Raw genomic sequence first — 21823 nt, 5'->3', positions numbered from 1 at the left:
AGATAATTTTTTTTTCGTTATAAAACTCTATAATGAAGATATAATTTCGCAGGTGGCAACTGCACTAATAACTTTACAGCTCCATTACGAGAAGCACGACATACATTAGAAGCCAATAATTAATAGAAAACGGAGATGACTTAATGACAGTGGGGAAGCTGCCTCACGAAGGGACAGAGACAGACACAGACACAGACACAGAGAGAGAGAAAGCACATGTTGGATCTCGTGGATCTTTTCAGATTAAACGAAATTAATTTTTTCCCTTTTTCAAAATTTCGTCTAGCTTTGTGGCAATCGCCTTTATCACATCTGATACACGTTTTTACATGTAAACAAGAACGTTTTGTTACTAGTAACTAATTTCCAGATTACGACGGTAAAAACAATTTAAAAAACTGACACTATTTTAAAGGGAAAATATGTTGAATAAGTGTTGAAAATGACTTACGTCAAACTGGGTGTACAAGCGCTTCAGTGGCGTGGTTGGTTTGGTGTTTGCTTCTCACCTCGGTGGTCGCGGTTTCGATTCTCGGCCATTCCATTGAGGAGTGAGAGATGTGTATTTCTGGTGATAGAAGTTCACTCTCGACGTGGTTCGGAAGTCACGTAAAGCCGTTGGTCCCGTTGCTGAATAACCACCGGTTCCATGCAACGTAAAAACGCCATACAAACAAACAAACTGGGTGTACAGGCAATGATGTGCTCTTAAAATAATTCCCTCCCAAATTAATCTCATTCACAATAAAAGTTAAAATAAACAATTCAATAGATTTTTAAAAATACTATCTAAGCTGTGAAATTTCCCGATATAGTTTTGAAAGGTTGGGGGGTACTTTTTCAATGGCGGCTGAATAGAGATTCCCAGGTTATCGAATGGTCACCAATTTTCTCAAGACAGTTTAGAGGAAAATAAAGGAAAAACAAATATAACGATTACTGTCACAAGCCATAATCACAATAGCCGAATGAAAAATATTTATGCATTTATTGTTCTCTTCACAAGACACTCATTCCACTGATATTTATTTTGTCACCTAATGGCATTTTTTTTTTTGAGAGGGGAGTGCATATAGTGAATACTGAACTCTTCATATGAATCTTTTAACAAGTGAAACTGTAATGACTTAAAACGAAACTGAGGCGAAAAGGAAACACAGAAATCACGAACGGCAACTCAGCTGCACACTCTTGATACACCTGCAACGAAAAGGGAGCACCTGACGCAACTAAGAAGCCATTAAACGCATCCCAAGACAGCATATGCCTCAAATGGAGGAACTCTAGCGCTTGACAGTTTCGAAACAGTTACGGATTAGAGTCCTTATTGGAAAAGTAACATCAGTTACTTCTCAAAGTGGAGAAAAGGCAGCAATGAAAAGTGGAAAAAGAAAATGGGTCACAAGCTTAAGAAAAGAAAGAAAAAAAAGAGAGTATATTTTTTTCTTTCCTAGACTAACGGTACAGTACACTAGGGTCGCCACAATGTAGAAAGTATTGTTGTGGAGAGTAGCCAGTAGTGGTCTGGGAAGAAGTTAATTCGTGCACGCACATTACATATTGTTGACGATGATCGAAATGACTTAAGTCACACCGCTCGGTGATTCGATTTTCGGAGAGATCGAGATCTGGATAAGGCCACTGTAGATACGAGAAGAGATGCGGGGTGATGGGGGTTGAGGTGTTAGATACTGAAGCCTAGGAAACTTCAACGGGTGACCAGCAATGATCATTAACCGTACCACGTTCAATAAACGCTGGTATGGTGGTCGGTGAGGCTAGGCAATGGGTCCTGTCAGAGTTTGGAAAGGCAAAAAACAATTTTTATCTAACCCTAGATCCCTTTCCCCCTTAGAGTTACCTGAAGTAAAAACGTGAGTTTATCAGTATGATATCATTCTAAAATACTCTCTGGTTTATGACTTAATAGCATTTATTGATTAGCATTAATTATGCTATGATATAGTACGTATCAGCAAATCTCACAAGGAACCTCATCCTGCCCTTCCGAAGAGGGAAAGGAATTCGGAGAAAAGAAAGGCAAGTCTTCGAAAACGAAAGTTTCCGGGATCATTGTGAGTGACGCCATCTGAAATGTTAATTGGGGCTTAGGGTTACTCGGACCGTTGGCGCAGATGAAGGAGGAGGAGGAGGAGGAAGAAGATGAAGAAACGGAAGAGAAGGAGAAACCTCACTTCGTAGCCACTGGTGGCGAAAACCGGTGAGAAAACGGCCAGTTTGTCCTGGAGAGGTGTTTCGGAAGTAGGGCAAGTCTTGAGAACAAGCAAGGCTACTCTTGACCACCGCTTTTTCTCTCTCTCTCTCTCTCTCTCTCTCCTTGGAGAGGATCAGGTTGGCTATCTTCCTCTCCATTTTCATTTCATTTTGTATTTGAAACTGTAGATTATATTGTACTCAAGACGTTTCAAGATATTTCAAGTCTTCAGTACAAAATCCATACACATGCAATATTTTTCATCTGAAAAATACTTTAATATATGTCATTTATTATTCTACAATCTTTTTGCCACCCAACTTTCTATGCTCTTTGAAACATTAAAATGTGGGGGAAATAATGGGCACATAAATGTTTTTGTCAGTCTTTGGCGCTAATCACTGAAGGGGGACGACTATTGGTGTCAAATATTAAGAGACACTAATTCATTCTAATGAGAGAGAGAGAGAGAGAGAGAGAGAGAGAGAGAGAGAGAGAGAGAGAGAGAGAGGTAGTGGTGTCCAAGGAACCTATTACGTTATACTGCAATTACTTTATTGACAACATCTGGACCTGCAATATACATTACATTACGTCTAAGCCTTAAACAACAGATTCCAAACAATTCTTCCAAACTGCACTAAAATAAGCAATAAAATATTTATGTGAGTTTGGATGTTATTAGAGAGGACATAAATGACGATCAGAAACAACTACCTCATGCTCTATAAATCAGAAAATTGACGCCCAAGATCTATAAGACCCCTAGAGGTGAGACAACGGGAAGGGAGGGGCAGGGGCTAGTGGTAAGGGACCTTTGATATATAGCTTCTAATTTATAACAAGAGAGACTTTTTAAAAGCCATTTTTTTTCATCCTAAAATGGCTGGGAGAAACCCGGATTTTTTTAAAGGCGAACTTCCGACGCAAACGATGGTACTTTTTAAATTTTTTTTTTTCTAAGAACCGTACTGCGGAAAGTAAAAGCGAGTTAGAATTGACGGCAGTTTAAAAGAGAAATCTTGCATACGTAATATGCGGGTTTCGTCAGTTATCAGTTATGGTAATAACGGTGGCCATTATGTGGCAGTGTCCTCTATGGATTTCTTCAAGAAAAATGTATGAAATTTCACCGATTCATTTTCCAAAAATGTAGAGTTAACATTCTCGATAAAGGAAAAGTCGTTAAGTCAAAAGTAATCATCCGACAATTAGTTCAAATTAATTAAGTGAGGGAAGGGTCATATAAAATGCTAAATACCATTATCAAAAACCTGCAAAGCCATCTTTCACTGGATACATGAATTTCGTAAGCGAAGAAAGAAAGCCAGGAATAGAGAGGTAGCAAATTAAAATCAGGTAATCCACAAACTTGTAATATACTCTAAATTTGTAGCACTTGAAACGAGAGTAAAAATGTAAGCCAAGAGGCATAGCACCTAAACAAGTTCCAAGAGTAGGAGAGAGCTGACAGTCGTGTTATAGAAGAAAAGTGTACCTACAGTAATGCTTAATTACCAATTAAAGTCTAAGCAGAAGCGACACTGTCAAACCACCACCTTCCTTTTATTATTATTCTTATTTTATGACAATCCGGAAGGTCAATGCTTTTCCTAGCGGTTTCCAGTAAATACAATAGCCATATAAAAAAGGAGCAAATGTAAAAGTTCAATCCATATAGCAGTAACAAATACAAAAAACAAATTAAATCAATAATAATAATAATAATAATAATAATAATAATAATAATAATAATAATAATGTCTGCTAAGGGTCAGTCCACACTGCAGTAAAACGTGTCAACAACACATGTCAGCAACTTATCGCATACACATCACTAACAGGTTCACTACAAGTCAACGACTTAATGGTAACCCTAACCATTACTCCATACGATTATCCACTATTTGCCGAAGAGTCGTTCTTCACTTAAGGTCATTCATCTGTTTTCAACATGTTGGAGGTATGTATGTAGTTCCCTGGGCCACCGCTATGAAATGCCAGGTACCGTCCGTAGATATGCTCAATGAACAACCCACTGAGCAAGGTAGAGGGTAGCAACCTCATCCTAATATTACATGAATTCTTAGCGGAACACTTTCAAGAGCCACCACTCTAGGATGGTTTCGAGGAATCCATGTATATTCATTAAATACGAATATACAAGTATAGCATCTACGTGATGGTCAATTCTCCAGTTTCCTGGACTTCTTATAGTTCCTCGCTGGACGAGTGGTTTTCGCGCTTGGCTGCCAATCCGGTGGTCCAAAGTTCGATTCCCGGCTTGGCCAACGCGGAATCAGAGGAACTTATTGCTGGCGATAGCAATTAATTTCTAGATATAGTGTGGTTCGGATCCCACAATAAGCTGTAAGTCCCGTTGCTAGGTGACCAATTGGTTCCTAGTCACGTAAAAATATCTAATTCTTCGGGACAGTCTTAGGAGAGCTGTTACAGCTCAGTGGTCTGGTACAACTAAGATATAGGTACTTTTTTTTCCTGGACTTCCTATCTCACTCATAAAGGGGAGACCTTTTTATTAAAGTAGGAATAGAACCTTTTTGACATGTACAGAATATAACACTTAAGGAGTTAAGGACTTTCAGTAGCCACCAAAAATAACGAATTTATGCCATGTACGTGGACATCATTACCGTTAAAATAACCGATGAACTAAGGAGGCTTGAAGACATTTTCAAAAGTATATTAATTAAGTCCTCAACTTCACAATAAAAGCCAGTATGGATACGGCTCTTATTTTCCTTGACGTCCTCGTTCAAAAAAAAACAAAAACAAATATTAAATAAAAAAAAAAAAAAGGGTAATTCTAGGCCATAACTCCGCACGGACTGCAAGTTACGTTCCCGCGAACACGACAGCCACTATGGACTGGGGCGTCAAATGCATTTCGTTGCGTTTAGTACTAGCCCCCGGAGGTTAATTACAATCGACCCCCAAAAATTACCGGTAAATTCTTAATAATTAACCCAAATGCTATAGGAAACTGTAATATCCAAAGAAATAATCGACGCGAAGTTATTACCTAGATCTAGCCAAAAAAAATTACTAGGTCACATCAGTCGTCACAAAATCTAGAGGTTGGCGTTGCCTTAACGTAAGTAGTGTGTTCTAACTCATATAATAGAACCATCGTCTGCGCCTACATCAGGAAGGCCTTCGCATACCGCATTACTTGGAAAGCTGTCCATGTACAACGGATACCTCAGCAATATCATATAAGACATGAAAATGAAGAAAATAGAGGAATTCCACGTAACGGCCCAAAACACTAAGGAAAAATTAAACAACTACTGCACGAAGCAAATCCCTTTAGAGGAATCGGCATTACATAACTCTACAAAAGAGCTCTGCACAGAGATATAGTTTAATAATAAAAAATAATTAAGCAATATAGAAGATAATTTGAGGAATTTACAATCTTTTGTTTATGTCTTGACGGTTATCCCTGTGGGGCTAGTATAAACACTGCGTCTAGTGGAGCTTTACTGTAGAATTACTGAATTACTAGGCTACCTATGGATTAACATCGGAATGTGCCATTTGGCTAACATATGTGAAACGCAACTACTGACGCTTGTTTATATATATGTGTGTGTATGTGTGAGATATATATATATATATATTATATAATAATAATATATATACTAATATATAGATATATATATATCTATATATAGCAAAGGTAAGTTTTGTTACGTTTGCTCGCACATGCTACGATCATCTCTTTAAAGATCGCTGAAAAGTGAACATTTTTCAAAAATCTATGTCGTACCTTGAACTACATGAACTCAAGAGAGACTCTTAATAAGTTCATAACTTAGCGACGAGTCTCTTAGTCCGCGCAATAAGGAACGACAACGTCTTCAAAAAAGTGCTGTTTCACTTATCAATTCCATTCGGATCACCATTATACTCTTCGAGGAGGCAGGCCGGTTATTGTCTAGGTGTCATCACAATTACACAGTACGCGCATGAAACGTCTGCTGTGATTGGCTTTCAATCACCTTTGTTTACTTGTCGTCATCCAGCACCCAAGGATCGCTAAGATCGGGAACGTTTACTGCGTTCAGTTACCGCTGGTTCGGTTTGTATGGTATCTCGGTAACATCTGGAAACATTCCGAAGTCAAAATTCACACTTACGGACGAAGACTCTTCGGAGACGTCGATAACGCCCTGAAATATGACTCTATCATTATTTAGAAATTGAATGAGAGCTGCTATTCAGCCAAGATATATCTCGCAGTTTGGAACAGATTGCGATCTTATAATCATTCTGGACGAGTTCGAAAGCGATGGTTCTGTCGTTTGTGGAAAGCCCCGACGATCCGTCGAGAACGACAGATCTTATTGGCAGTACGTATTAGAGACAGACATTCACTTTTATTTTATGTTACATCAATCTTAGTACATAATTTAGATTTCGGATGCTAAATTTGCATACATACTTTAAATTTTTTCCTTTCTCTTCGCTGTCTGTTTTCCCTAACTTTTATTCCTCTTGATCAAATGCATTGACAATAATTCGTTCAAATCGTCGGCAGATGTTGCGAACAAGGAAGTAATATGAAAGAATACCAATGATATTAATGCAAAAAACGAGTATTTGTTACTGTGCTGGGAGACTTAGAAAACCTGGAAATGTCGGTAATATTGTTCGTTTATTTTTAGACATTTACGATAATCGAAAAAGTATAACGTACAGTTTAATTTTTTGAAGGTTGGATAACCATATGCCATCACCTAGCGCATATCTGAGGAAACTAAGAAAATACACGAAGACCTCTTCGGGACAAAGAAAGGAAACAAAGGCTAAATCTGAAGAATCAGAGGACGGCTGATTTCCACAGCGTAAACACCAAAATAGAAGCCATTTTCGCTTTCCTTAGCGCAATATACAATCATCATCATCATTACGAGCAATCTCGCCGCCATCCTCCCCCGACAAAACTAATCGCCTCGCAAGAGGAACAATTATGAGACCATTAGACTAGAATGTCACTAAGACTTTTTTTTTTTCCTCCAACGGTTTCTAATCATTACCGGTTCGTAGATGCGTCTGATATCTAATGAAATTTTTTTTTGGGGGGTGGGTTGCGGAGAGCGTAGCTACTTCTGTTATTTGCGAGGAAAAGCAATTCATGATTTAGAAGGGTGAAACGTCAACGGTCACCGATGAACTTTTCCTTTCGGGTGAGAATTTCCCAAGACGAGAGAGACACAGGATGCTGCGATTGGTTGGGAAGAGTAAGTTTGAGAAACGAAAGCAGGCGATGGAAGAGGAGAAAGCTATAACGTTAGACGACCAATACTCTCTCGATGTGAGTGCTCTCAATTGTCTCACTCAGAGATGAACGATCCTCTCTTTCCCTTCCTATAGGCAGGGGAAATATGCCTGGTGTCTGGTTCCTTGCAATGGAAGCAGAGACTATTTACAAGGATTTCATCGTCAATATTGAACGAAGTGGCCATGGGATTATGTCAAAGCGACTGAAATGTCTGACTTTGTAGCATATGTTTTCTGAAAATGTTGTTTAGTCTATAAACAAATGTAAAGCTCCTAAGTTCCCACGGTAACTTCACGGAGGGGCAGGGCATTCAAAGTAGGTCCATAAATATACAACGACCGTACCAAGGTAGTTACGCTCATTTGAAATGCAAGAGTTGGGTTCGACGCCCGGTTCGACGACTGACCAGTAAAAATATAATTATGTGCAATCAATACAATTCTCGTAATCTAATTTGTTAGGGAAATGGATTTGGATCCCTATCCCATAAGCGGCTATTGTAGCTTAAAGATCCATCCTGTGATTTTACAAAACTGGAAACTGCAGGGAATATGATTTACTGATTAACTGTATTCTTCCTATTGCTCTCTCTCTCTCTCTCTCTCTCTCTCTCTCTCTCTCTCTCTCTCTCTCTCTCCTCCAAGCACACACACACATATCGAATGTATCTGCTTATCTTTTTCACTAGAAATGAGCAACTTTTAAAGTCATATCGACTGCGACTCGCATTCCGGATTCCTTTATGAAGTGGTGCAATCGACAGTCGATTAAATTCGAAAATGCGGGAACACTGCCTATCTCTTTGTTTCCCAGAGTAAATCAAACTCTCTTTAAGAGTTCTTTTACGAGGCAAGTTTACCATCATTAAAGAAGAGAAGTCCATTTCTATTGACTTATTTTTTTCTTTGTGGTGACCATCATATTAAAAAAAAATAAAGGAAAATCAACAATCACAGAAGGCATAATATATTAGACCTGCAGGAAAATAAACATTAAAATCAGGCATAATCTTGGAGTAAGTGACGAAGGTTCCCTGAAATTCCGATAATTGTCAAGTGATACAAAGGGAGATGAAACTATTGTCTTTATGTATGGCCATAAATATTTCAGCACCACAAAAGCGAAATAACTGAACGACACTAAAAGGCGGTAATGGAACCTCAAGTCCTGGAAGTGACGATCGCGTTCCAGGCGACTTTTTCTTTTCCATTTTAAAACTTTCTACTGTTAATTGCGCTCGATGAGTTACACTTTTTAATTTCTAATTTGGTTTGACATATTGAATTAATGAAGTTCATATGAAATATAAGGGTGGATGTTAGGTGTGCCAGGTTTTGTCGTCACGAAATTTGGAGTGGATGAACTCCAAAACCCTTTTTTTTTCTTTAACCACGGTCATAAAATGAAACAATGTTGTTTCTTAAATGTGTGTGTGTGTGCCTGGTCACCATGGTCCAGTGGTTAGCAAATCGCCCTACTTATCCAATAACGATCCAAGTAGAGGGGAAACAGTTTAAGCCTGTTGTCTAAATTAAATCGTGAATTATTTACCAAGTAGCTGGTCGAATATGGAATGTGTAAAAGAAAATGTGTTTTATTATTATTATTTGTATTAATTTCCAGTTTAGACTTTCTGTCGCCCAGCCAATGAATGACCAGCATTTCTCACCACTAGGTCCCATGAATATTTGCAGATTGGACACTTGGTCCCAACCTTGCAACGTTTAGTAAGAAACCAAGTTCATAAAAAAAACAGCTACCAAATTGGGTATACAAAAATTCAACACGAAACTTAGGCAAAACAAGAAATTTTCAAGAAACAACGCAACTACCACACAGAAAGAAATCGAAATAATCTCCATTGTCTGCATATAGAATGAGTTCATGAAAGCATGTGAATGCACGCGCTGAAATGTGAAAATATATTAAGTACGAAAGGCGCATGCGATCCGAAAACTAGATGAGCATATTCCGGGCGCATGCGCGGACAACCTTCCTAATCTCGTATATATCCTCTGAACTTTTTTTTTCTTTTATCCTCAATCGTCGCCATGTTTTCCCCCTCTATTCACTGTCCTCAGGGTAAGACATTTAAAAGATGTGGCCTCTTCTCGGAAGTTAAATATCGGCTCCGTTAGTGCAATGGCGGAAATAAGGGATTCATGAGAAATGGGTAAATGTCGTGTGAACAATGATGTGCATATTCGCTGTGCGTGAGACAGCAGGAGTGGTACAACGAATCTGTAAGAGAAGAATATGTATGTATATATATATATGATATATATTATATATATATATATATATATATATATATATATATATATATACCTAATAATATATAGATATATATATATATATATATATATATATATATCATATACTTATATATATATATATATATATATATATATATATATATAGATATATATTATATATATATATAAATTATATATGTATATATATTTATATATATATAGATATATCATATATAAATATATCTTATATAATAATATAATATATATATATATATTTTTTTTTATATATATATATATATATATATATATATATATATGTGTGTGTGTGTGTGTGTGTGTGTGTGTGTGTCGATGTATGTATGTGTATGTACGTACGTACGTATGTATGTTATGAGAGGGAGAAACTTATGCATTTTTATCTAGAGACAATTTTTTTATAGTCTCCACTCAGACACACCTAGCAAATTTAACTTCCTATCCAAACCTAGAATATCTGCGCAGATTCATAGACAGACAGACATACGTACAGCCAGAGAGGTGCGGAGACTTACAGAGAAAACGGACCTGAAAGAAAGGTTGCAGTGAAAAAAAAAATAAACTTAAAACTTTCTAATCACTGTGGATGCAACTTCATTTTCCTTTGTCCCCTTTCACCTTCCGACACTTCATCAATCTTCCACCTACAACTACTGCTCAGTTCACCAATATAAATAATGACAATATAAGTAAGGAGCCGTTGTAACAGTGTCCTCGTTATCATCTGTTACTGTCTGATTTTGTTCAAGCATTTAAGTCCTTAGAAGTGGCTTAAATTACGTCTTTTTTTACGGATATATCTAAATTCTTTACTTATTTTCAGGAAATATTCCTCTCAAATAATTAGGATCATTTTTCCATCTTTCCTCACGTTTTTCTTAGTTGAGAATTCTTGTTTTTTTTTTTTCATTTGAAAATTAAAATGTATTTTAAACAGTTATGTACTTTCATCTTTCGCTATTATTCTCTTTTATTGTTAGGGGCTTCATGACGTCTACAATGGTGGCAGAAAATAATAACCAATCAATCAATCAGCCTCATTACCTCTGTTAGGTCAATCTACATAAATCTGAGGATATTTCACGCATAAAGACACACTACACATACAACATGCTGCATGCATACTTAATTCATCTGTAAACATACTTTAGGACCCTTGTTGCTTGTAGTATTTACGTCACATAGCTGCTGGTCTAGAAAGTGAGAGTATGCAGACGATGTTGCTGTTGTTGCATTTATTAGCTCACAGACCACCCAAAATCCCACCAGCCCAGCCACAACCCCCAACCCCCCTAAGCGCGAAATAAAGCTGCTGCTAGCCATAACAGAAACCTTAAGAGTTTCCGCGAGTGGTATTATCCCCGTGTCGTGATGCTGAACTCCGGCAAAACTAAGATTCTATTTGATTGACCAATCGAGCATCGATTCCGAATCTTCGGCAATAATTGTTGCCTTCGACTCGTGACAATCTTTTCGCAGCGCGTAGGACACATATCTTATGTTGCCCAAAGATTTCAGTAATGTCCCTAAGGCTTCCCATACCTCGAGATTATGATATAAATGCAACAGACCTAATAGCTTTTCTTCGCCAACGTAGATGTCAGCACCTGCCGACTATTGTCAAATTTATATAAATCATGGAGGGCGGGTTTCGTTTTCCCACACGACGCTAATTATCGTTGAGAGTTTTAGACAATTTGCGAGATACCCTGTCTGGCCATTTTCAATCAGCTGTACTGCAAAAGAAAGTTTCCACTCTCTCCTTTGCTGCTTGTACCCAATACCTTGCATCCATATTCTGTTGAGGTGTCACGTTAACACACAGCCCACCATTATTATTATTATTATTATTATCATTATTATCATTATTATTATTATTTTCGTTTTAGGACTGTTAAACAAACTGTCTTTCAGGCTGTGTTTATGGTTCTGAATTTAATTGAACTTGGGAAGAACTGTAATACTATGTGAAAGAACAATATACTATTGCCAAAGTTTTCTTCTGGATTTTTTCTGCTGTTCCCGTATGTATTTTCTATATATATATATATATATATATATATATATATATATATATTTGCTCTTCTGTTCTATTCTGTAGAACTTTACTTTGTAATTCAATGGCTGTTTACTTTAATATGAATGTTTTATTATTCTGATTATATATCATACATCTCTCTCTCTCCCTCTCTCTCTCTATCTATCTATGTACGTCTGTTGATGCTCAGAGTACCAGCAAAGCAAACCACCAGGATGGCCTTGAGCTGCGCGCGACGGGAAAGTGGGCGGGGAAGCGAAGACTACATAAGGAGAGCGTCCCTCTCGCTTTCCGTGATTCTTCAGCAAGGGGCTGTGCCGTCAGCATGAAGCTACTGATTTTGGTACGTGCGTTTTGGTCGTCAAAAGTGTGTGGTAGTATGTGTGAGTGGCGCTGGAAAATGGAAAATTCACTAGTTTGCTGCTGTTTGTGTTCGTTAGGATTTGGTATATTTTGAGTGTTTGTTTACGGTTATAATAATGCGGAGATTTGAAGAAAAAAATCGTTAGAATGATTTTTGCAAACTGCTACATCTATAATACACACACAGACACACGTGCACTTGGTGTCCAGACAAACTCCAATGTAAAAATATGCTGCATTTCGCTTGCTACTCTTGGAATACTTATGAGAATCGAATCACAGTAAGATGCATGTAGGTGAACAAAACACAGGTTAATTTTGCAACAACAATAAGCTTTGTTTTAACAGACATTTCCATAACTATAGTCAACAAATTGCCCAATACTTTCTGTGTCAATTGAGTTCTGTGCAGTCTACTTTGCGTTTATGTTAGCTTTACCATTGTTGGTACTATTTCTCTCCCGTTTTGTCTGTTATTCTACTATTGTTATTATTTTTGTTTTACCGTTGTTTTTCCTTCGACTGAATATTATTCTTTAGTCTGAGAGTCTCACATTCTTCCTCCATTTTATTTTTGCTGTCTTCATTCTTATATATGAAGTGCCAAGTTTTTGCCCGTCCTGACTGACGGCTTTACATTTTTTCTTCCACCATTTCACAATTATGTATATATTCAAGAATCTAATAAATTAATCAAATAGCTAAGTCTCCATTTATGGGGGATTTTACCAATACTGGGTTTTCAGTAATGATTCCTTCCTCATTTATGTTATGGTTCCTCTTCCATCGGCGTCTGCATAACCGTCCCCCCAAAATACTCCTAAGTGAGGGTAAATTTCGCGTGCCCCGTTCCGTCAGTATCTTTCTACCCCTCAGAGCATAAGGAACCGCCGGGGCATTCCAGCAGAGCTGGTGTTCATAAATCACGAACGCCAAGGGCTTTCTAAATATGCACCTTTGGTTGTGTATAAGTTAAAAACACATAGATTTATAATAAGAAAAATCATTCGCATATGTTCCTCTCTAGTTTTTTTTAAAATATATACAGAGATAACAGAGAATGGAGAGATGAAATAATTTAATACCACTGATAGTTTCATCACTCTCATAACACAAAATGCTAGAAACTAGGTCTACAGCCAGCGATGCTTGGCATCACTTCATATCAAATGTTTACAAGTCAAGAGGATAATACTCACTTGAAAATTACGCACTCGCGCTATGAAAAACGCTTAGGCGATAAAACTGAGAAATATAGTAATTATCGGGAAGGTGCCGTTTACAAGCTCACTCATAATTAACTCGAAAAAAATATAGATGCAAAAATTACGTGATGATTCGGTATCTTGTTTCATTATCATAGGCGCTGCAGTATACTCTTGCTTGGCAAACAAGCCAACATCTAAATTCAAACGCTCTCCCCTGCCATTATTATATAAGAGCAACAATTACGTGATGAATTGAAACGCTCTTCCCTGTCATTATTCCCTCCCCTGTTAATGCAAATATTGTTAAATCGAACTGCAAGTTTCCCCAGCTTATACTATCCTTAATGTTTTTAAGTCTTTCAGATAACATTTCCTAGCTTCGAAAATATAAAATAACATGATCAACTTAGTATATGTAAGAAGCGTCAGCATTTGGATTCAGCAACATTATCTAACATCATCTAACATCTATTTTTTACCCATATTCTGGATGTTGATTATATTTTCGTTACCTCTAATAAAATATATAAACCATCTACTAAGGCCCTTGTTGAGAGAGAGAGAGAGAGAGAGAGAGAGAGAGAGAGAGAGAGAGAGAGAGAGAGAGAGAGAGAGTTGACAACGTTTACTGAGGCTACCACAAACCGGAAGAGAGAATAACAGCACCTGTCGAAAGACTAAAAAACTGAGAAACATTACCGGAATCCAGGAGAGACTTTAGCAGAGAAAGCGAGCCGGCGTCAAAAGGTTAGCATAGAAATTGCCTGGTTCCGAATGCTAAAATTATTATTCACTCGCTAAGTTATTGTTTAACCACGTCGGTTTGCGTGCATTACTTTGCAAACATTTGCGGTGAATGGTCTATTTGAGTAGTTAGCTTACAAAGCTGACGCCGAATGGTTTTTCATGAATTCAGAACAAGTTTATATGGAGACGACAGCGCCTCAGTGGTGTGGTCGGTATGGTGTTGGCGTACCACCTCGGTAGCCGTGAGTTCGATTCTCGGGCATTCCATTGAGGTGTGAGAGATGTGTATTTCTGGTGATAGAAGTTCATTCTCGACGTGGTTCGGAATTTCACGTAGCCGTTGGTCCCGTTGCTGAATAACCACTGGTTCCATGCAACGTAAAAACTCCATCCAAGCAATCAAATTTGGAGACGACTAATGCTGTGTTATTGCTTGTATGCATGTTTACTTTTATAATGAATAATTTTTCAGAGATGAGTGAGTTTTGTTAAGTTTCCCGAGATCATTTATTTTACTGAAACTGTGTAGTCAAATTGTTATAACACTTAATCCCTTAAAGGGAATCTAAACGCGTATTAGACAAATTTAGTTCGTGTAAGGAAGAAAAAAATACTGTAGCAACGTGACTCTGTGACAGAGCTCACAGAAACCGGTATGCGAGAGATTCTTTTTATGGTACTATTCTTAGCACCAATGTAAACTGACTGGCATCAAATAGCAACTACGGTTTTCAGTGATAACATCCAGTACCCAATGGAAAACTGCAGATACCCCAGCTTTTTGTAGAGCAGACCGAGGGAATTTTTGAAGAGAGGACCTGCAGTGTGCATTGTTGCAATGGAATGATCTTTGGTTCAGCCACATCAAGCACGAAAAGCGGAAAGGAAGTGTTCCTACATATAGCTGAGGAAATACTTCATGAGAAGTAAGACAAGATTAATATCCCCGCTTGCAGACGATACCTGCAGTTCCTAATTACAACGACTGATCTTTCACAGTAACATTAAAAAAAGTTCTTTGAATGATTTTGCAGAGATGTCACACTACTGACTTAGAATGGCAGACATGGCTTTATTTTCAAAACCAAATCACATTTTGAAAGGACAGTAAAGGGAAAAGGGTATACATACCTTCTTTTAATACTGATAGACTAAGCTTCGTATGACCCTATCAGAGCACTCTATTAGTATTATACGGGGTTCAAATAACGGGACGACTGAGAGTATCATCAGAGTAATGTCAGGGAAAAAGAGTAGATCTGGAGAGAGACGCAGTGTCGTAAGAGTGGCATAACGAGGTTCCCGATTAAAACATAAATGAGAGGAAGGACACAGTACGGAACCGAGGAGAATCAAGAATATAAAGCAGATCCACTGTTGCTCACACAAGATCCGGTACGTCTGTCTTTTCAACGAAGTGTTAATCCTACACTCATCCTTTTCGTTTATCCTTGTTTGGGACCGACACGAAGGAGTGATAACTGCAGCGATAGTGAACTGCAGATCAGTGACGACCACCCTTTCTGCGCCCACACAAGATATGTAAACGCCCAAGCCTCGACAGTCTATTTTTCCCTCTCGCCCACAGTAAGACTCCAACGAGCGTCCTCTGATATCTGGAAGGCAAACTTTCTAAGACCTCCTGGAAAGAAATTACTTAAGAGGGATTGGTTAACTAGAGGTCAAGAGTCTACAGGACTCTGTTTTTTTCCATCTGTCCATCCGCCTGTGGTGTTTTCGCATGGTAACACTGCGTCCCGGGCCTTAAATAGTTACGCTATGTGTAAGTTTTAGGTAAATAAAAGGATATCTGGGTGTACATTTGCAACTGAAAAGTGTTTTAATAATTTACTGTATGCGAATTACACCATTAACATTCGAAATATGATATTATTTAAAGCCCTGGACGCAGTGTTACATGCGAAAACACCACAGGCGGATGGACTGGATGAAAAAAACAGAGTATAGTATGTGAGAAGTAACCGGAAGGAACTATAGTAGAAGCCTAGTCTATATGACAGCATGAACCGGAAAAGTCGGCCATACACATGTGTCACGTTCAATGTGTATCTAACGCACACTACAACTTACGTAAAACTGACAAATAACTGAACCCCCAAATGAACAAATAGACATTTCAAGGTATTTTCCCATGAGTACAAGAATTCGAATACTTAGGCCTAGTCACGAAGAACAAGTCAAAATTCCGTAGCTTGGCTTCTTCAGCCAGCTTCGACCTTTGTGAAAAAAAATCAATAAATGTTTTATTCGTATATTCAAGAACAACTAACGCATAATTTAACCAAAGCCGTCGCATAAATCATGCTAAATGTTTTCTAAAAAGAAAAAAAAAAGAGGAAAATTAAATTCAATCTCCAATCTTCAAATCTAGCGCAAGTTTACGTCGCGAATCGGAAGTCCGTGAATCGTCAGACAGATGTCGCCAATGACGCAAGCGCTTTGAAACTGTCACGAAAGCGTGAAGAATCTTAATGTCTGGCGATTTGCGAGCTGGCAATGGAATGCTCCTGCGTGAGAAACGTGTGGCTAAAAATCACCCACAACATGTTTATGAAGAGCGTCGGGATGGTAAAGCAATGCACTGAAGAAAACATAGTCTCACTCAATCTTTCTGCTTCGTTTATATACCTACCTTCAAGAAGAACCACGGAAGCTTGCTTTAAATTAAGTTAAGCTGGATAATCATTAATAAGTCGAGAGCTGCCATTACGGCAGATGGATTTCAAAACACTGTAATCACTTGGATCATAGTCCTAACAAAGTACACTGAATGATCACATTTACAATAATTGTTTGAGACCTGTGATTAACAAGTTTTCGATAACGCAAGGAATTTCGGAATATTAAACCATTCAGAGAAACAAATACAATAAGATTTTTTTTTATAGCAAATCATTCTCAATGGAAGCCAGTACTCTTTGACTGACATGCCATAATTTGCCAGTAAATTCCATCTTCGAAAGTGGGCTAACTATCAGTCACGATGGCAGATCCACTTTCTACATAATAATTTTCCCGCCATCCCGCAGGAGCCGTTCAGTAAGAAAGTTGCCGCCCGCGCCTATGGGACATTCCTCTCGTTGCACAATACAAACTGAAGGACTAACAATAACTAAGAACTCGTCGTGACGAAAATCCCAACCGAAGGAGAGAGAGAGAAATACTCTCCTTTTCCATCGGGCAAATCATCATAGTCAAAAGGTGCGCTTTGTTTGCAAAGATAGACACCACTACCACGGCCACCACCAACCGCGAGCTTTCTAAACAGCTTGCAACCATTACCCACTGAGCCGTATCCTCAACGCCCACCGAGATGACTTCTCCCTGTCTTTAGAGCAATGGATTTTCCTGTTAACATGAATAAACTGCTAACGGGGCACTAGGGTGAAAGTTCCTTCAAGTTACGCAAGATATGATTTGTCAGATTGGGTCCTTAGTACAGGATTATCACAATTTCTGATTTCAATTTTGCGTCATTACGGTGCGTAATTTGTTTCCAATTTACTTTATGAAAAGAAATTTTCTTATTACTGCTAGGACTGCCGTACAAAGACTCAAGACTGAATAGAATAATTGACATCTTTTTCTTTAAATGCCGCCAAAAAGGATGCCACCGAAAAGGATGAATAATGATAAAATAGTAAACCCTTATTAAAATTTATTTACAAATGTCGCTGATCACTTCACGGTCTTACATAACAGTTTTCTTTGGAATTTCCAATGATGTCATCTACTACTTTACACATCGAATTTTCTCATCCGTCACACGTAACAAAAATTAAGGTAGATCTAGGGTACTTATCCGCGGCGACCTTCACTACAGCAGTTGCGGTTTTTCTATGCAGTTTTACCTCCTGAACAAGAATTTTGAATATTTTATTCGGACGACTGTAATTAACCCCCCAGGGACCAGTACTAAACACGGCGAAATACATTGGACGGCCCCCAATCCCTAGTGGATGTCGTATCCGCGGTTACGTTCCTTGCAAAATATAAATAAAAAAATAAAAAGTGAAAATGATCTGCGTGCGCGTGTGGTCCTTCAGCCAAACAATTATGGCCACGCGATGAGTAACCAAAGCTACTTTTCATCTTTGACAACTCCCAGGTGTTTTAAGCCTTACCTTCTCTAACATCCACCATCACAACATCTGGGCTCAAATGTTTGCCTTTTGGATTAACTGGCTGTCTAATTGCTAAGCACACGGTGCTTACGGTGCCGTGAAGAAAGCGTCAGCCACCTTTGAAAACGTATTTTTCCCATCGCCGGGAAACCCCCTACGGTGTGAAGAGACAAATGACTGCAGCTGAGCATTGCGTCTAATTCTGCACGATAACAAGAAAATTGAATTTTATGTAAACTTTGAGTTAAAAAGAGAAGAATTATGCAAGTAATGAATATATATATATATATATATATATATATATATATATAGAGGTAATGGACGAAAGAAAGATAGCTAACAATTCAACAAAAGAGCAATATAGATATCAAGATGTGCATATAAAGTTATTGATAAAAAAAAATGATAAAGCAATAGTAGTGCACATCACTGTAAAGTGGCATTGCAGCCTTTTCGGACTTAAGAGCATCAATAAGCACTACATTTTTACGTCAGGAAGACTGTCTATCCGTGCAGAACCGGAAAAAAAATTGCATGTGGCACTAAATACTGACGTTCGAAAAAATGCAAAAGCTGATTAATGAAAAGCAAGACGTCAAAGAACGAAACGTAATATCCCGACGATGGTCTAAAAATAGGTAATTATGAAGCGATTTCCAGCAATTTTTCTCTGTAATATAAAAATAGACCGAAGCTACGGACATCCAAATGGGATAAAAAATTTACCACCAGTCACGAAACAAAAGACCTGAAGTACTTGGCGTTAACGCTCTTATATCTCTGAAGATAAAACAGAGATTCTCTGTGAAATGTGCGAAGTTCTCTGACAACGTTAGAGGATATGGTCCTTAAATACTGAGAAAAAGAGTTTCAGTTCGATGAGACTTGCTAGCGGTCCTTTTAAATCACGATTAAGACTTGCAGCCACTTCATTATTTGACTTTGCCTTGGGAAAAGCTGTTAATACAGCACTTTACACGATAGGAAACTATACGACACAATTAGAGAAATTATGAAGGTTATCACATATAAGTCTAAATTATATACCTATTTTCGTCTCTCTTCTACTCTATTTTTACCTGTTCTTTTCCTGTATAATAATATTAATAATAAATGCTTATTGACAAATTCATTTTTTGTGTGGAACTACAATAGTTTACTGGTAAAGAACGTTTACATTAAACTACACGCAACCAGTGGCATATCCTTATAGGCCTATACCGATAACCTTAATGAGGGTACAATCCTTGGTACGAGCTTCGGGACGGTAACTTGACGTTTCTAGTATCATGACTTGCCATCAAGACCCTCTCTTATATTACCGTCACCCCTGACGTTACCAAATAGAAAATTAGACGATACGAAACACGACCTACAAAGGGTGCTTACTTTGGCTTGTTATCTGCGCGTCACCTACACCGAGGATGCTATAAAAAATTATAGTACTAAACACGGTACGGTAAATGTAAAGCAGACTTCCGCATAAAGATATCGTATATTAACATATAATGCGTCGGCCACACAATATAGAAATGGGTGTATATAATACTTTGATCCCAGAGGGGCTTATGTACTAAACACGGCCTCCCAAGGAGCTTCCGCCGTGTTTAGTACTAGCACGGTGCACCTCGGAGTAGGTGATAGACAAGCCAAAGTAGCACCCCAACTAAGATTGCGTGAACGTAATTACGAAATATAAAAGGTAAAAATCAACAATGGTTCATTATTCCGCCAGTTACTTTTTCCTAGCACCTTTAACACCTTAACACGCGCATGCGCGGAAAACACACACCCACAAAGGCTGGGAAATGACCAAGCTATTTGTCGAGTTAAAAATCCTGAACGGGCGCCATCTGTCGGTTTCTATTGACATCGGTTTATGGCTGCTGATTCATACTTTCCTCTGCGATTCTGGCCAAGACATTCACTTTCTCTTGGCACACATAAATATATATCGAAAGCTTTGGGATTTTATTCAAATTTATATATCGTGTTTTGGCATATATAATGTCTCGGTATGTCATGTAAAGCGTGATCTGTACACTCGGATTGATACTGCAATGCAGACTTGATAGGCTGTGGATTACCTATATATTTAATGTGTGTGTATTATAGACATACATCATACAGTCCATTTCAATTATTCGTGTGAATACTTGTACAATGGCGTATGCAAAAAATGCCACAGTGTTTTGAAACCTATACTCGAGTTCAGAAGTGCACATAAGGCAATGAAACGGACGGTCAAGTTTTTTTTTGTATGGTGTTTTTACGTTGCATGGAACAGTGGTTATTCAGCAACGGGACCAACGGCTTTACGTGACTTCCGAACCACGTCGAGAGTGAACTTCTATCACCAGAAATACACATCTCTCACTCCTCAATGGAATGGCCGAGAATCGAACCTGCGACCACCGAGGTGGGACGCCAACACCATACCAACCACGCCACTGAGGCGCTTGGTCCGCATCTAGGGAACCTTTTTGAAATTGTAAATATTTGTAATCGTACGGCCTATTGACGGAAACAAGGCTTTTGATGTTTACATAAACACTGACGGACCAGGCTATGAAAGGAGAAAGTGATGGGTAAGGGGGCGGGGCCGTTGTTGTGAGATCTACAAGATCATCATCTCCGTGGCGGTTCGAGTCCAGAGGTCTACGCTATACATTATAGTGTCCTCTTATTCCTTTAAAAACCTTATCAATCACTTGAGCGCCGCCATTGTGCGCAAAGGGCCCGCGTTGCCATTAGGCCAATAGGCCATCTTAATCTAAATCAACCACCAACGATAAAAAGATACTTTCAGGATACCGATTGGGGGACTCGGCGAAGGGGGAAGGGAGGGGAAAAAAAGTATGAGGGAGGAAGAAGCTCTCTCCTTCAGGTTTTAGGCTCCCCATACATTGAACGATTGTCTGTATCGTTCGCAAAAACAGTGTGTGTCTGGGCTTGTCTGAATGCAAAAGTGGGCGGAGCTTCGTGTCTGAACGATCTCAGCGGGAATCTGTCACTACCAGGTTGCTGGCTTGCGACTTAAGCTGTCATACACAGATCGTTCAAGGTATGGGTTTGCCTGCCGATATAACGTTATCGCATAATTGCGCGCGTCTCTTCCAGAGATGATAATGCTACGTCTTCCCGAGACAAAGTCTTTGTTCAGATTGAAATCAGTGCGGAGATCGACAGATGTTCATACTGTATGAATAGTGTGTGTATGTGGGTCGATAACGACAATCGTTCAGACAGTCGTTCAGATAATCGTCCCGATACCAGATGTTAGAATTCCATGTTAGAAGGAAGATGACGCCTCACAGCCTTCTCTTTTTTTACGCGTTTTCGAGAGAGCTCTGCGGGAAGTTTATTTGCTGTTTTCCTTAAACGAGTCGGCTGTTTTAATACTTGTCTGGGTTAACCGCGGAGATATCTAGTTCTGCCTTGTATTTGGATAGCACCTAGTTATTTGTGGGATTGCTTTCTCTGTACTTCAGAATTTATGTGAGTGAAT

General features: G+C 38.6%; 1 protein-coding gene across 2 annotated transcripts in view; it reads left to right on the top strand.

Annotated features, from left to right (window-relative positions):
• Positions 1–12151: 12151 nt before the first annotated feature.
• Positions 12152–21823, top strand: part of LOC135200798 (uncharacterized) — a 19514-nt gene continuing 9842 nt past the window's right edge. Inside the window, exon 1 of one of the 2 annotated variants that reach the window (XM_064229447.1) lies at positions 12152–12195. In XM_064229447.1, the coding sequence (XP_064085517.1) occupies positions 12178–12195 (18 nt within the window). In that variant the 5' untranslated portion in view covers positions 12152–12177. Of the gene's footprint in view, positions 12196–19996; positions 20018–21823 lie in introns of those variants that run through there. The other variant, XM_064229448.1, reaches the window with a different exon arrangement.

Source organism: Macrobrachium nipponense, chromosome 27 (genome assembly GCF_015104395.2).
Source record: "Macrobrachium nipponense isolate FS-2020 chromosome 27, ASM1510439v2, whole genome shotgun sequence".
Lineage (NCBI taxonomy): Eukaryota > Metazoa > Arthropoda > Malacostraca > Decapoda > Palaemonidae > Macrobrachium > Macrobrachium nipponense.
The sequence above is the reverse complement of the archived record's forward strand: the minus strand, read 5'-3'. Positions and strand labels throughout refer to the sequence as shown.